This window comes from Arvicanthis niloticus, chromosome 12 (genome assembly GCF_011762505.2).
Source record: "Arvicanthis niloticus isolate mArvNil1 chromosome 12, mArvNil1.pat.X, whole genome shotgun sequence".
Classification (NCBI taxonomy): Eukaryota; Metazoa; Chordata; class Mammalia; order Rodentia; family Muridae; genus Arvicanthis; species Arvicanthis niloticus.
The window spans coordinates 78,863,478-78,880,895 of NC_047669.1; the positions used below are offsets into that span (position 1 = coordinate 78,863,478).

At 43.4% G+C, this 17,418-nt stretch overlaps 1 protein-coding gene across 3 annotated transcripts in view; it reads right to left on the reverse strand.

Moving 5' to 3' along the window:
* Positions 1–1,827: 1,827 nt before the first annotated feature.
* Positions 1,828–17,418, reverse strand: part of Fam3b (FAM3 metabolism regulating signaling molecule B) — a 31,122-nt gene continuing 15,531 nt past the window's right edge. The window contains exons 3-8 of one of the 3 annotated variants that reach the window (XM_076911135.1): positions 12,447–12,570; positions 8,868–8,926; positions 7,033–7,080; positions 6,350–6,437; positions 5,816–5,948; positions 1,828–1,955 (exon numbers count right to left, since the gene is read on the reverse strand). In XM_076911135.1, coding sequence (XP_076767250.1) covers positions 1,866–1,955; positions 5,816–5,948; positions 6,350–6,437; positions 7,033–7,080; positions 8,868–8,926; positions 12,447–12,570 — 542 coding nt within the window. In that variant the 3' untranslated portion in view covers positions 1,828–1,865. Of the gene's footprint in view, positions 1,956–5,815; positions 5,949–6,349; positions 6,438–7,029; positions 7,081–8,867; positions 8,927–12,446; positions 12,571–17,418 lie in introns of all 3 variants that reach the window. The other 2 variants (XM_034515534.2, XM_034515535.2) reach the window with 2 other exon arrangements.

Consider the following 17,418-nt stretch of genomic DNA (forward strand, 5'->3'; position numbering starts at 1 on the left):
ATCCCTGTTTCAGTTAGACTGGCTGACCATCATGCCATTGGTCTCTGCCTGCCCACCAGCACTGGGATTACAGGTACACGTCACCATAACTGGTGTGTACACAGTCCTGGGGATATGAACTCAGGTTGTGCTTATACAGGAAGCAATTTCCTGACTCAGCCATCTTCCCAGCCCCCATATACTTTTTTTTTTTTTTTTGAGATAAGGTTTCTTACTGAGACTAAAGCTTGCTTCTAGACTAGCTGACCTGTGATCTCCTGGGATATTCCTGTCCCTCCCTCCTGTGTGGGGTTTGCAAGTGTGTGTCACTGTGCCCAGCTTTTTACATGATGATTTAGGACCCAACACAGGTTCTTATGTCTGTGCAGCAAACATTTTATCCACTAGACCATTTCCCAGCTCAGGCCGTCCTGGCTTTGAAGTCATTCTGATGGCATTTGAAACCACTCCCTTACTTAGGGCTGAGATCTCATGGGCCAGAGAAGCAATCACACTGGCATGCATAGGCTTGTTGGGATCGACCCTGCTTAAACATTAACTCCTTAGTCAGCCATACATGCCTACTGGCACAAAGTCTTGGCCTCTGTGGGAAAGCACTAATTCAGTTAATAACAAATAGCCATAGATCTTGTGAGTAGGTAGCCTTGGTGGCAAAGTACTAGCTTAGATCAGAGCAAATGGTCATAGATCTTATGGACAGGTACCTAGCAACCTGTTCTTTGTTTCTTCTGTGAACTTTTCACCCAGTCAATATCCTGTTCTTGAGAACATCTGCACTGCACCCCTGAGGACACCTGCACTCCCCAAAAACAAAGAGACCCTACAACATCTCCCTCCCCATATCCTGCTTCTATGTGTATATAACCTGGTGTGGGAATAATAAAAATTTGACAGCTTGAGCAGACTTCTTGACTTGCTGTCCTTCTTTGCATACCCTTGTCCCTCATTCTCTTTCAGGTGGTCCCCCAGTCTCAGTTCACCACCCTGCAGACTGGGGCATAGGCTAGTGGCTCCTCTGTTGGCATAAGAAGGAGCTCTGAGCCAATTCTAGTTAGTGACATCTGTCTTAGTATTTCATCCCTAACCTGGCCACATGTGCCATCTGACTGGCTATATTTTGGAAAGGAGACAGCCTAAGCTATATGGCTGTCTTCCTGGAAGCAGATCCTAGCTAAGCCACAGTGCCAGCCACCTTCTCTGCCAACCTGTTCCTTGCACAGAGGCAGAGATGATAGCAAATAAACCCACACCCTACAAGGAAGTTTAAAGAGTCAAATGTAGCCAGGCGGTGGTGGCGCACACCTTTAATCCCAGTACTTGGGAGGCAGAGGCAGGCAGATTTCTGAGTTCGAGGCCAGCCTGGTCTACAGAGTGAGTTCCAGGATAGCCAGGACTACACAGAGAAACCCTGTCTTGAAAAAAAAAAAAAGAGTCAAATGTAAAGTGAATAAGGACGATGGCCAAGGCCTCATTCATTCCCCAGAAGATAAATGGCAGGAACAAGTGACCATGGGATAAGAGCACACTCTGAAGAGCCACAGGAACCACAGAGTGGCCTGACATAGACATGGGTAGAACATGCTCAACAGCTAGCAAGCAGGTTCACTCCTTTCCACCCTCCATCCACCCCAGCCCCCAAAATGTCTTCCTTCTGCAAGTTGTCCCAGGTTGAAAATTCCTTCACCGTACAGACGGCAGTGAGATAACATCAGCTGCTAAGAACCAGTGTAACTAACAGTGTCTTATTGGTTTACAACAAACTGCAAAACCACATCAACACTTTCCTTCACAGAAGGGATCAGACTCCTGTGCCATTCCAGCTGAGTGTATCTGTACAAAACACGTTTATTGAGGTCCAAGCACCGTTATCTCAGCCCTTTGGGTATGCATCCCTCGATCTGGATCTCTGCTGGCCAGCCCGAGTATCTGTTCTTAGATTGATCCGAGTGGTTGATCTAGGGTTGATAAGGGGGGAAAAAAGCATATCATTTATTCACTAAGTTTGTCACTGGAACTGTGTCTGCTGTGAGCAAAGTCATGTGAGCAGAAGTCTCAGAGTGGCAGTTTCTCCAACCCAGGTTAAAATTCTTGTCAACACCTTCCTTCTGTCTTCCACCTATTCCTTCTGTCATCCCTTCTTTACTTACTTCCTGCTTCCTTCCTCTCATCCCTTTCTCTTCCTTTCCTTCCTTCCTATCCCTTCTTCAGTTTCTTTGATTGAAGATGACCTTATTTTGTAGTCCAGGCTAGCCTGGAACTCACAGTGATCCTCCTGTATCGGCCTTACAAGTACTGAGATTATAGATCTGAACTACCATACCCAGCTTCAATGTGTCTCTCAGTAGTATTTATTTTACTTTTTAAGACTATTTTTTATGTGAGTACAAGATAGCTTTCTTCAGACACACCAGAAGAGGGCATCAGATCCCATCGCAGTGGTTGTGAGCCACCATGTGGTTGCTGGGATTTGAACTCAGGACCTCTGGAAGAGCAATCAGTGCTCTTAACAGCTGGGCCATCTCTCCAGCCCTCAATAGTATTTGATTGCTGCTCTGGAACTTTCCTGAAGGATAGGAATTCTTCTGCAGTCTACAGTGTGGCTTAGCAGAGAAGCAAAGAGCCTTTGAGAAGCAGCTACTGCGATATGAACTCACCTCCAAATTCTATTTAATTTGACCCACTCAAATGTGCATATGGAGAGCATTGCTGTGTCGACAGCACATGATCTAGCTCTCGACTGTGGGAACAGACTCCACACATGGAGTTTTCAGAGGGTTTTCAAATTGCCACTCAGCAAACATGTTTGCACTGGAGTGGACGTCAGGACTCTACACTTTCACAGGCAATGGAGCATCCCAACCTAGTGCCTTTTCTGACACCACAGCTTCACTGAGAGATAATTCACACACCATGGAACTCACCTGTGGACAAGCCCATCTTTAGCACATCCCCAGTGCATGCAACTTTCACTACATCAGTAAGATGTTGTTCTCACGGAATGAGGAGTCACACACTGCAGCAGTCATCAGTGTCCTTCCCCACCCCCACTAACCTACTTCCTGACCCTTTAGATTTGTTCTTTCTAGAAATTTTGAATAACAATGGAATCATCCCTATGTAACTTCTGCTTTTGCTTTGTATCATTCTGCATAACATTTTCAAGAATTCCCCCATACAATCTCTAACATCACAGTTTCAGTTCTGTTCATGGCTGAAGAGTTCCCTCCCACAGTTACTCTGTGTTAACACTGCCCTCTTGCTGGGAGAGCACTGCTGTGTAACCTGTGCCCCAGTTCCTGAGTGGAGGCATGCTTACAAGGAAGTTTGCTGGACTACGAGTAACTTCATTTTGAAGAAGCTGCCAGAATGTTCCTCAAGGAGTCTACCTCCCTTTACATCTCTCCCAGCCATGTGAGAATTCTAGATTTTCTAGACTTGTTACAAGTTACAACTACCACAGTGAGCCTGTGGCTCCATCTCACTGTGATCTGAGCTGGTTTTGTTCTGATGACTCAAGCTACTAAGTTTATTATAACTGTAAGCCACAAGTTTATCATTTCATGTGCACATCTTTGAAGAAGCATCTGTTCAGAGGTTTTGGCCATTTTTCAATTGGATTATCTTTTATAACCATTGAGTTGTAAGAGGTATTTATTTGTGTTGGACACAAGTCTGTTATTTGCAAACATTCTCTCCTACAGTTACTCCGTGGTTTTCTTCTCAGTTTGTTGTTGTTGTTTAAGGATCTCAAGTAGCCCAAGCTGGCTTTGAACTCAAAGGTAGCCAAGGATGGCCCTGAATTCCTTATTCCTTTTTTTTTTTTTTTTTTTTTTTTTTCTGAGACAGGGTTTCTCTGTGTAGCCCTGGCTGTCCTGGAACTCACTCTGTAGACCAGTCTGGCCTCGAACTCAGAAATCCGCCTGCCTCTGCCTCTGCCTCTGCCTCCCAAGTGCTGGGATTAAAGGCGTGCGCCATCACCGCCCGGCGAATTCCTGATTCCTACCTCCACATCCTGAGCATTGAAATGGCAGGCATGTACCACTGTGCTTGGCTTCTTTCTTTCTTCATGTGTCCTTGGGAACAGTCATCTTTGGGATTTTGAAGCTGAACATTTTATCTTTTCTTTTGCTATTACTCTGCACACTTCCAAGAAGCCCCTGCCTAGCCCAGGATGACAGCGATTTCTGCCTGTTTCGCCATCCTGCTGAGAGAGCTTGGCAGTTTTATCTCTGCCACATGTAGGTGTTTGGTCCATTCTGCACTGTTCTATATGGTGTGTGGCAGGGATCCAAATCCATTTTCTCCCTATGTGCTATCTGGTTTTCCCTGTACACTTTATTAAAGAAACTATTCACCCCCCTGAAGAGATTGTCTTTGTTCAGTAGGGGAAACTGTCTGGTCAGGTATGAGGGGACCCTCAAAGTCTCCGGAACCCTGGGTCTACTAACCCATCTATGCCTGTTCTCAGAGTATCATGCTATCCTGATGACTGCAACTTCGGAGTAGGTTTTGAAATTAGGAGACCTAAACCTTCTCCATTAAGCCTGCTTTGATGTGACTTTATGCCTTTCCCATAGAAAGGTGAATTAGTTTGCCTAAGGCCACACAGCCTAAGGAGATATATATCTGTGGTATGGGTCATTAGAGGTGAAGGGAACCCTGAGTTCACTTTCAGAGTGTGCCCCAGAAACCAATGCAAGTGGGGTGCCTCCCCACCACACAGCTGCAAGAACCAAAGAACAGACTGACAGGAAAGCTGAAGCCTATACAAAACTACATGTGTCCCCACCAAACAAGCCCTGAGGTCCTGTACCCTAGACTCATGCCTATCTCCCTTCAACCACTGTGGGTCAGGGTGCCAACAAGCACAACTTCCTCCCTTTGGAAGGTGACCACAGCACACAGCAGGGCTGGCTTTCTATGTGCAAGCTAACTGGGTGCTGTGATGAAAACTTTTGACTAGAGCATGTCAACCTGACCATGACCTCCAGATTCCTCAATTTCAGATCTGAGAGCATCCCAAAAGATCCAGAATCTCTGGAGCTAGTAACAGTGACCTGGGTGTTGTGCCTCCTGCCATGCCAATAAGAGGAGGCCCAGCTGCTCCTGGTTGCCACTGTCTTCTTTAAACCATGGTTCCAGACAGTGGGAGCAAAGTCTCAAGTGGGAATCATATGTGACTTGGCGTAACCCTAGACAAAGATCAAGCTCTGCCCTCTTGGAATTCTAACTAAGAGGAAAGATGATTTTATCAGAGCTGTGGGCCTTGGCTGTGCCTTCTCTTCAGATCCTCTTACGTTGCTCAAAAGGGTTAGGGTGGTACCCAGAGGCATGGATCTCACATAGCCATGTAACACCACCCATCAGCTGGGATGCTCACAGAAGACATGGTGATAAGTCAAACTTCACTCACTTCCCTCCTTTGATCTTTTCTTTGATAAAGGGAGGCATCAAGTCACAAGTGACTCCTCCAAGGATGGCAATCAGCCAAAGCGGCTCTGTCCAGTGCATATTTGGTACTATCATATTGAAAGTGGTTCATATAGAACTGCCTCAGGCAGCCCCCTCTCTGTGTGAATGTTATCTACAGACAAGGAACTAAAGAGGGCTAGCCTCCTGCTCAAACAGAACAGTCACCGCCAGTGACTGGAACCAATCCCAGGATCCTATTTGCAGTCTGTAGTGAGACTAAAGAAGTCTGGGGTGGAACATGGACCTAATGGAAGAGGCTGACCAGTGCTCTCTGTGAGTGACTACCTACAGAACCTTTACACACCATAGCCCCATCTGAGAAGGACTGGGGAAAGACACTCACTTTTTCTCTCTCGATTTCTGAAGGGAGCTCAAAGCCCTTTGCTGCAACAAACACCCAGCTTGATCTGAACTTCATGTTCTTGATTTCTTGGCTTCCAAGGGCTTCTATGGCATCCTTTGCTTGAGCCTGCAGTCTGGGCAAAGGAGAAAGGATGAGAAGGCCTCCTTTGGAAGTGTGTGTGTGTGTGTGTATGTGTGTGTGTGTGTGTGTGTGTGTGTGTGTGTGTGTGTGTGTGTGTGTATGCATGTGCGCACATGTATATGCATTGTGTATAAGCACATAAATGTGTGTGCATAAATGTGTGTGCATAGCATGTGTATGCATGTGTGTATGTACATGAACAAAAATGTACCCTGGTGCAGATATGGAAATGATTCCTGGCATTCACCATGACCATTTTTCCTTCCCTTGTAGGAGCATCTCACTCCTTGGACTCCCTAGGAGTTTCCAGATCCAGGGGCCTTTGTCATCTCCCTGGCTGGGGCAGATGTGACAAGGGGCTCTTGTCACATGGGAAACACTGCACACACTTACTTGTAGCTTCCATCATCATGAGTCACCATGAACAGCAGGGATTTTGAAGGGGTGCTCTGAATGAACTTGGCCATTGGCCCAGAGTTATCTGTAGGGTCAAAGCCAAACAGTAGTTCAGAGTCTTCTCAGTGAGTGAGGCTGCTACCCTGGCTACAGGCTTCCTTCGCACTCTGCTGTCACCTACTTTCTGAATGTCCTATTCCCTACACTGGTCCCAGGGGCTCAAGGAGTGCCCTGGCTACTTCCTCAGGAGTGATGTCAGGGCTTCCACAGGAAGCTATCCTAGAGAAGCCTTGGGAACATGGACAACTTGCAGCAGGTAGGTACTCAGGGTACAGCAAAGGTTAGTCCAAAGACAGAAACAAGGTAACCCATGCAACGTGGAAAAGTTCTAAATAAATTAAACCCTGAATCTGGAGTTAGCCACACCTGGCACCAAACCCAACTTCTGCAAGCATCCACTGGCCACCTCTGCCATCAGGGACAAGAGGTCAGCCCCGAGGGTGATATCCTAGAGTGCAGTGCTCAGAACTGTGTTCAATAAACTCAGCACTCAGACCCTATGTTCAATAAACACAAGTCAAAGGAACTCTCTGCTTCTTCACCAAGCCATGCTTCTGTTTCCCCATGGGGTCTACACAGTTTAAGTCTTCATTTTAATCAGAAAAGACTTTTCTTACCACCTTCGTACATATCAAAGTACTCTGTTGCTATCACTTTTCCCGTCTCATCTGAAAAGAAAAGAAAAGAAAAGAAAAAAAAAGAAATGGCCTTTTAAGAGAAAGATCCAGGGACCCAGTGCACGCTTGTGGTCCTAGTACCCTTTTTGGTCACATTATCTCTAAGTGACTCTGGAGGAAATAGGACTAGAGAGGTCCTTAGCCTGAAGAGGGGCTGTGTGGTGGGTTTATTCTTCCAAATTCTGGACAGAGAGACTCCATTTTGTGGTCATCTATGTGCCAATCTGCAGCAAAACACACATCCTTCTCATGGGCTACAAGGCATCTTTCCCATGGTCAGACAGTGTTTACTGAAACCAGAACCCCTAATAAGAGCAAGGTTGGAACACACAGAGACAGGGAACTTGAGCTTGTTTTTTGCACCCCACACTGTGTGAACCTGCAGTCACCTCTGCCTCTTCAACACTAGGCTGAACTAGGTTTGCTTACCTGTTGTAGCCTGGGAGCCTATAAAATAGGACCTTGGTAGACAGAGGGCTTGGGAGGTTATGGGCTCTGTGAGCTATCCAGGCTCTAGTTAACAACATGAATGAATTTATTTATGTCACCAGGCTAGACCTACTGGACTCCTTGTCTATCACATCTGTTCCTTCCTTATTTGAGTTTTTTTTTTCTCCCAGGTAGGTCATGCAGCAATAGACTGGTTTCCAAGGAACACCTCCAACAGGGAGGAGGTGCCTGGCCACTTCTCTAGGACTCTCTGAATTGAGTCAATTATAGGATCTTAATGGTTCTCTCCTTTCCTCTCTTAACCATCAGAGTCCCCAGACCTCTTCACTTCATACTAGGTGTCCAGAGGGGTCATATGACTAAAGGTGTTTTGTCCTGTCCTGAAGCTCTGCAGTCACTGGCTCTGTAATCAGATGCTTCCTGCATGACTCCCTGTTCTCTAACCTGCTGTGGTTCTTACTGCAAGAGACCCTAAAAACACTAAGACCCAGAGGAAGCTGATGCACCTGCACAGGTTTCCATGGCCCACAGTAGCCAAATAGAATTGGTCAGCATTATTACCCTCTATGGGGTCTCCAGCATCCAAGAGCAAAAGAATCTGGGGCCAGGGTCTAGGTAGATCTGAGCTTCACTCTGTCTGTTCTGCCTACTCTTCCTCAATTGCAAAGTCTCTTTTGGATTCAGTTTTTGATTATTTTGTTGTCATTATAACATAAATGGCTTTTAAAGTAAGACTTTTAGGCAAAATTTTTAGGCAAAAATTATGTGATTTTTAGAATTCCTTATAGTATAAACCTAGATATGCAAAAACATGTTGAAAAACCATGGTCTTGGCCTGAGGAGGTCTCTCAGTGGATAAAATGCTTCCCTCACAAGCATGAGTTCAAATTCCAAGAACTCATGTAAAGCTGACACAGAAGTGCACATGTGAAATCCCAGGACTCCTGTGTGGATATGTGAGGTGGAGAACTGTGGGCCTGATAGTCTGCTGCATACATTGGCATAAAACAAAAAGCAAAACAAAAAACCCAACAACAACAAAAACAAACAAAAACCCAAAACACGGAGAGATCTCATAAAAAGGGTTAGGTGCACACCTATATCTGAGGTTGTTCTTTGACCTCCAAATACACTGTGATATACATGTGCCCACACTCATATGAATATGCATAAACACACAACAGAGAGACAGAGAGGGGAGGGGGAGGGGTAAGGGAGGAGGAGAGAGAGGGGGAGAGATTTTTAAAAAACATAGAAACATCAAGGTCTCTGTGGAAATCCTACTCTAGGCTCTGAGGGAATTTCTGAGAAACGCATGTGTCACTTACAGTTGACGACAGCAATGTTTATCCCTCTTGCCACATTCCCCATCTTCTCTCCTAATAGCCTGAAAAGTGAGTGAGAGTCAGTCAAGAAGCTCCTACACAGGCAGGATAAGCAGCCCTCCCTCACCAGGTTTCTGTGCTCAGGGCCTTGACACCCCCTCTCCTTCCTGCTGCTCTTCCCACTGGTATGCAGTGGCTGGGATTGCTCCCCCAAACAACCCCACCCTTGTTCTACATGTATGCAGGATTCAGATTCAGTTCCTAGGTGCCTGGAAACTGCATTTCATCTTACAGTCTGGATCAAAGGTCAAACAGGAAGTTTCTTCACCAAGGCTTTTGCACCATGTTCCTCTCAGCCCCTGTGAAGCCATGCTTGGACTCACAGACTTGAGGGAGGATAGTAGCTCCATTCTAAACTGGGCGTCCTCAGGTCTCTGCTTCCTGCCACCTCAGACTCCACTTCCTTCCCCATTTGGGACCTACAGGCTCTATCTGCCTCATCCTTTCTCTCCACCCACCAAGCCCAACCAGACTATCTCCTTCATAAGCTCTTCCTATTGCATCGCTTAACTTTTGCTTTCCTATCAAAAAGACTTTTACTTTTAATGGGTGTATAATTTAATGGGTGAGTCCAGTGCTTGATAGTATAGGAGCTGGAGTTAAAGGCAGTTATGAGCTGCCTAACATGAGTGCTAGGAAATGAAGTCAGATCTTCTAGAAGAACAGTAAATGCTTTTAACCACTGAGACAGCTTACTAGCCCATTTTTTTGCTTGTCAGCTAGAGAAAATGAGATGTCAGTATCATATATCATTTTAATTCTAGTTTTGTACCCTAAATCCAGGAAGACTAAAATATTTCCTAGAGATGATAATTGTCACTGGAGGTCATAGGAATAGTGTGTGGGCATGTGTCTAGGGTATGAAAATTATATGTGCACACATGTGGAATGTCTGTATGCATACATGTGTATGGACATGTGCATAAGTATGTTGTATATGTGATATGTGTACAAGTTGTATATGTGTATAGTTTTGCATGTATGCATACGTGCATTGTGTCCGTGTTTGCACACGTGAAGGTGTGCACATGTGTATAGACATGTTTGAACATGTGCTGTATGTTTACAATTATGTGCATATTATGGACCTTTGCTGAGATTGGCATCAACAAGTCAGTAGTAGCATAAAAAGAATCTGAAGTTTGTCCTTCATGTCAAAGCTATAAGGTGGGCAACAGGTGCTTTAATATTCTGTCTCTGGCATGTTTAACTGAAGGGCTCTAGGAGCCACAGGGCCCAGTGCTTTCTGAGTAGTAAAGAATAATCCATAAGTGCCCGAAGAGACGCAAGGAAGGACTTCCATTCTCAGTAGTGAAAAACTGGGTAACCCACAGGAAGCAGCATATGAAGATGAACACATTTTTTAAAAGATCTGCTGGGATAAGAGAGAGCCTTGAAATGTAGCCAAGAACTTCCCAGGCCAACAACTGACTGAAGACAGACATTTCAGGGGTGAGTCTAACATTGAAGAAAACCTTTGCCCTTTCAGGATGGGAGCCCAGAGAAGTCAACAGCACTCTTGAAAGCCATGGAGGCCTTAGACAAAAGTCTGAAGGGAAAAAAGTCTGAAGGCCTCATCAAATCTCTTGGATTTTATTGTGTTAAGTCACAAAGGGTTATATAAAGAAGATAAAACCCAGAATTTGTGGCCTTTAGTCCAGATTTTATTAAACTGGGCAACCCAAAAAATGGTGACATTTAAAATGTGTTCATGTTACCCTGGTCTGCCAATAGCTTCTGGTCTCTGGGAACAGTGAATGAGAAAAGAAGACAGTGACTTCTGTGCTTTACTTGTGACTGGGGAATGCTCCCTGCTGGGTCCTGTGTTGGGAGCTTGGTCCCATCTTGGTGATGGCATGCTCTAAGAAGCTGTGGAACTCCCTGGAGGAAGGGTAAATGCTTTTAGAGTATGTTAATTCCTCAAAGAGCAAATGTAAAAGGGCAAACCTAGCTGCTGAGTGCCTCTGGCTTGCTTCTGAACATGCAATCTCTGTGTCTACTCCAGTTATTGTGAAGTCATTTGTTAGAAGGCAGGGCCAGCCATGCTTTTAGCCCTCCTGAGATATGAGACAGAGTTCTTTTCTACCATAAACCAACCAGCTTTTCATATTCATTACAGTGTGTGAAAAACTGATTAGTGTGTGTCTCTCGCTGCTATTTTTAAAGAAGTTCTCAGATGTACTACCTGGCACACAGTCAGAAGAAGCTTGACACACTAGGAAAGAAGTCAACAGTAGCAAAAGCAAAAGGAGCCAGCAGACAACAGTCGCAGACTCACGGGCTCCAGCCAGCCAATTGAACTCCCAGATAACAGCACTTAATACATTCAAAACAAAAATTTCAATTGGAAGTCAAAACAAAGAAAAGGCAGGCTCACTTGAAAAAAAAATGAGTTTAAAAACTAAAATTACAGGATAATCTAAAAACACTAGCTGACGGTTTTAAGGACAGACTAGACACAGTAGAAGAGACCTGTGGTGACATTAAAAATAAAAAGTTCTGTCCACAGTAAAGGATAGAGAGAGAAATGGGACAAATGGGAAGTGAACTGTGGGCTACGAGGAATAGAGGTCTAAGGGTCAGTGATAAGAAGTGAGCTACAATAGCATTCATTGCTCTCTAAGTGACAGAATGTGACCGCCTCTGCAGAATCCTGCCACTATGACTTCCTACCATGATGCCCTGTACCCTCAAACAATGAGCCAGAACAAATCTTTCTCATTTAAGTTGCTTTTGTTCAAGTATGTCATCATAGCAATGGAAAAGAAATAAGGAAATTTGTCAGACACAATGAAATACACTTGCTTAAGAGGTCTCAAAATGCCAAAATAAGATAAAACAGGGCACACCAGGGTACAAATGCTAAGAGATGAGTACAAATATCACAAAGGTAACCTCAAAGGCACTGAGCACGTCAAGACCCAGATCTGAGTTTCCAACTTGTACCCCACTAAATGCACTCTCTCTCTCTAGATATGCACAGGCTTCACCTGTGAAGTTAAGCAACACTGGCTACTGCACAGACCTGTGCACAAAACTGGAAGAGGGCAACTTGGAGAATCCTGTGCTTCTACTAAGTAACTGTATTTGTAGTTAAAATCTTCTCACGCCAGGCAGCGGTGGCACACACTTTTAATCCCAGCACTTGGGGGGCAGAGTCAGGCGGATTTCTGAGTTCGAGCCCGGCCTGGTCTACAGGGTGAGTTCCAGGACAGCCAGGGCTACGCAGAGAAACCCTGTCTGAAAAAGCAAAAACAAAACAAATCTTCTCACAAAGTAAAGGCCAAGCTTAGGTGGCTTCACTGATGAATTACATGGAATGACCATCAAAAGACACTATGAAAATCCAAACAAGGACACATAAAGCCCTCAGAGACTCCCATCACCAGGGACACAGTGGTATTCTTATCCCCCAACCTGATTTTCAGCCTTGCCAGAGGTTAGGAACATATAAGTACAGCATAAGAGGGAGGTGAAGGGATACAGCCAGTCAGACACGCATCTTCTTATACATATACTTACAGTTCGTCCTCAAAGCAGATCTTGGCATACTTGTCTCGGCCACCACCACTGAGCAGCCGGTAGGCATAAGTGTCAGGAGGACATGGGGACCAATGGTCACATTTTTGTCTTTTGGGGGCTGGGGCTGTAAAGACAAAAACAGGACAATCACAGTACCTTCCCACAGGTGACTGCTATGTGGCCACTGGTAGTAACAGCTCTGTTGACATTTATACATGCAAAATATCCACATACATAAAATTTGGTTTCATTTATTTATTAGTATTATTGTTACTATTTTGTTTTATTTTTGTTTGTTTTATTTTGTCTTGTCTGAATAGCCATGGCTGTCCTGGAACTCACTCTGTACACCAGGCTGGTCTTGAACTCAGAGATCAGCCTCCCAAGTACTGAGATTAAAGTCATGAGTCAACAGTGCCTGGCTTGTTTTGTCTGTCTGTCTGTCTGTCTGTCTGTCTGTCTGTCTATGCAGCGTCTCACTATGCAGTTCTGGCTGTCCTGGAACTCACTACGTAGACCCAGCTGGCTTCAAACTTACAGAGATCCACCTGCCTCTGCCTCTTGTATTAAAGGCATTTGCCACCATACTGGCTAAAAAAATATTTTTTTTAATCTTTTAAAATGTTTTGAATGTTTTCTTACAACATGATAGTGAAATGAGAAATGAGGAGTTTTGGAAGCTAAACAACAGCTGATTGTCTGAGCAATCAGTGTATCAAAGGAGAAAATGTAAACTACCTTAATAGGACATTGTGCACCCTGTAGCTCAGTAATTGGGAGGCTGGGGTAAGAGAATTGTTGTGAGTTCAAAGCCAGCCTGTGCTATTTGCCATAATCCATCAATCACTGTCCTGAAACAATGAAAACAAAATACAACAAAAAAGATGCTAAGATGTATGGAATTCAGCAAAAATAACTTTAAAAGAGATGTTTACACAAATAAACACCCACATCAGGAAAGAAGAAGGCTCTCCAGTAAACACTCTGATATGCTCCTCAGGGAACCATGACAAGGAGAAAAACTAAGCCTGTGAAAGAAGAAGGAGAGAAATAAGGTAGATCTGAGCAAAAATGGGTAAAATAGAGAAGACAGAAAACAGAAAAGATCAGTGGAGCAAAGACTCATTTTATGAAAAAAATATCAGCAAAAATTAGCATGCTAGATTTTAAAGAGAGAGAGAGAGAAAATTCAAATAAAATCATGTGTGGAAGAGAAGAATTTTGATGCCACAGGAGAGAGGCACACCACAACAGGGTGACCCTAGAAGAACTCCATACATTCTTACAACCTACCAAGACCAAATCATGAAGAAATAGATAACCAAACAGACCAGTTACAAACACAGGCTGAACCAGTAATAAAATGCCCATCATTAAACAAAAGCCTAGGACCAGAGGCAGTACTGCTGACTTCTACCAGACATTTAAAGTTCCTTCTCAAACTCCCCAAAAAACTTTAAAAGGGGTGTCTCCAAACCATTACAGGCCAGCATTACCCTGACACCAAAGCCAGACATGAACACATCCATGAAATAAAATTACAAGCCAAGTTCTCTGATGACCATAGACATAAAAATCCTCCACAAAATACCAACAGATCAAATGCAGGAGCACACTGAATGGTCACTTATCAAAACAAAGTAGGATCTTTCCCAGTTTACAAGGATAATTCACCACATACAGATCAATAAATATGAGGCCATGCAGACAGAATGAAAGGGAAAGTCCTCACTGCCGTATCAGTAGATAAGAAGAAGAGAAAACATGATAAAAATTAACATCTTTATGATAAAACTCTTGACAGATTAAATATAGAACTCAACACAGTGAGCCCACATGGCTGGGTTTTTTTTTCCTCTCTCTCTAAAACTAAGAACATGTTAAGGGCACTCTGTCTCACCACATCTATTAAATGTACTGCTAGAAACCCCTGCCACAGCCGTTATGCAAGAAAGCGAAGTGAAACATCAAAATAAGTCAGGAACTTATGTAGTCTGTTTGCTATGGGCATGATCCAATAGAGAAAGAGCACTGACTCCATGAAAAACTGTTAAAACTGACAAATTCAGTAAAGATTCAGGACACAAAATACACACACACACCAGTATGAATATTTCTGTACTCTAACAATAAACTATCCAAAAGAAAGTGAGGTAAGTTTCTAATATACAATTGCTACAAAACAGTAAAATACTTGAGAAAAAACTCGACCAAGAAAGTAGATGTCCTGCATGTTATAAACTACACAACAGAAACAGAAGACAGCCTGGCCTGTTTGTGAACTAGAATAATTAATATTATGAAAACATTCATACTTTCCACGGTGATCCACAGATTCAAAATCCCAATTTTGTTCTTCACAGAGGTAGAACGTTTGCATGGCTGGCAAGATGGCTCAGTGGGCATGGGTTCAAACACACTGTGCTGGGTTTAGTCCCTGAACCTCATGGTAGAAGGTGAGAGCTTACACTGCCTTTATCTGTTCTCTGACCTTCACACACGTGTTTCCACACACAGGCATGTACACACACAATCAATCAGTCAGTAAAATGAAAGAAGAACAGAAATTGCATGTGGGATCACAAAAGATCCTCAACAGTCAAAGAAATCTAGAAGTGGTATTCAAGTTGTATTACAAAGCTTTAGCAATCAAAATAACAAGTTATTGTCACTAAAACAACATACCAACCAATGGAACAGGAGAGAAAGAGCCCAGAAATAAACCCCCACATTCAGTCTTCCATGTTTTGAAGAGACGCATTGACCAAAGACAGGAAAAAGAGACTGCTTAATAAATGGTGTTACAAACTAGAGATTCTCATACAGATGGATAAAGGCAAGTTATCTCACATCTTACACAGCAGGAACTCAAAATGGACCAAAGACTTGAGTGTAAAAGCAGAAACTGTAAAACATAGGGAAACCCACAGTCCTGTTGGCCAGGCAATGACTTTTCTGAAATGACCTCAAAGGCACAGAAGCACAGGCAACAGAGGAGAACATATCGCAGAGAAAAAACAAAACAGGAAATAACTCTGGGCCAGTTATCAGATATAGGACTCAAGTCCAAAGTACATAAGGAACCCCAAAAGTTAAATGACAAGTGATGTTTTAAACATTACTTGAAAACAGGCAAAGGGGTGGCCAGGATGGCAGCCAGATCCCATTTCCCCATTTTTCCTGCATCTTCCTGGGTATTTCTGAAGGTGATAAAATCAGTGTGCTGATGAGAAACTGCACTCCTGTGCTCATACGTGTATACAATAGCATACTATTCAGCCTTAAAAAGGAAGACACATCCTGTCACTTTGGGAAAACTGGAGGACATCCTGTAAATGAAGTAAGTCAAGAATAGAAAGGCGAATATGACAAAACCTCCCTCACATGTGTAGTCTAAAGAAGTGAAGAAACACAAACAAACAGCAGAACATGGTCACCAGAGCCTGGGAAGTTTAAATCGTACAGGAGGGAGATTGGAACAGCTTTGTCAGAGAATACATGTGAGTCAGATCTGAGCCTGTTAGATCAAGACATTTGCCATGAGATGTAGTTAATATAACATATTGTGTTATGCACTTAAAAATTGCTACAGGGGCCACCTGCATGTATTCTTAACATGTAAAGTAACTTCCAGCCAAAAGACTTCCATTTAGCCATTCCACAGTGTTTGCACAGATAAAAAATGTCACCCTGTATCCAAATGTACATACAGATTATATGCTTGAATTTTAAAATTAATAAGTCTATTGAAAAGAGCCATTCAGGCCAGTGAGAGAGGTCCACAGAGAAAAGAAACTTGGTGCCAAGTTTGAGGACTTGACCTTGACTTCCCAGAATCAACTCTCAAAAGTTGTCCTATGACCACAACACCTCTGCCACAGCAAAAGCACATGTGTGCATAAGAGTAATACTTCTTTTGAAAGGATAGGAACTGTGATGGGGTGAACAATACTGTCCTGGGAAGAACCTTCTAGAACAAGTCAAGGTTCAGAGAGCTGTCATGATGCTAGGTAGAATAGATGACAGAGGAGCTGGTTAGTCAACAAAAGGATGGACTGGGTATTAGGACTATCTTGTACCTCACTGGTACAAATTGGCATAATTATGCTCTAATTGTATTTTGAGAGAAAAGTTTCATTTTAACAGTAAGGGTGATGTGTAGGAGAAGCTAAGGTAGGAGGAGTACTGAGAGGAAGAAAAGGAGTAAGAAGAGGAGAAGAAGAAGGAGAGGAGAAGCTAGGTGATGAAAGAGAGAAAGAGGGGGGAGACAGGGAGGCAGATATTCATGTATCTCCACCAGTCAAAGATAGTTGTTATATCTAGGTCGGTCAGTGGGTTACACCTCTGATTGAACAATTCCAAACTTATAAAGCCTATGATTAACATTTTTAAAAAATGTATAAGTGCAAAAAGAAAAAGGGGGCTTGGGATAGGGGTTTCCTAAGGGGGGTGGAGGGGAATGGGGATAGGGGATGCCATCTGAAGTGTAAATAAAATATCTAATAAAAAAAAAAGAAGAAGAAAAAATGATAGCATCAAGAATGTCTTTATACCCAATATAATAATATAAAAATAAAAAAAAAGAAATCAGAGATTTAATGTTAATATCCAATCATATCACAATACCTCCACATCTGTTAACATCTGTTAAATGCAAGAGTATTTGTTAGGTTGATCTGTGCATACATGAGCATATGAGTTCAGAGGCAGGAGAGTCTGCTGTCCTGCGACAGCACCACAGTAGAGCTGGGGTGCAGGTCAGCAGCACAGCACACACAGAACAAACTGGGGTACACATCTACTGTAAAGAGAGAGAGGAGAACCACAGGAGACCCTGGGACCAAGGCCAGTGCTCTAATCAGCTTCTACTAATTCTCCTTCTATAGATTCTGATTTTTTAGACCAAAAAAAAAAAAAAAAAAATCCTATGAATTTTTACTCTTGAGAAGGAATCTCTACTATTCTACCTTTA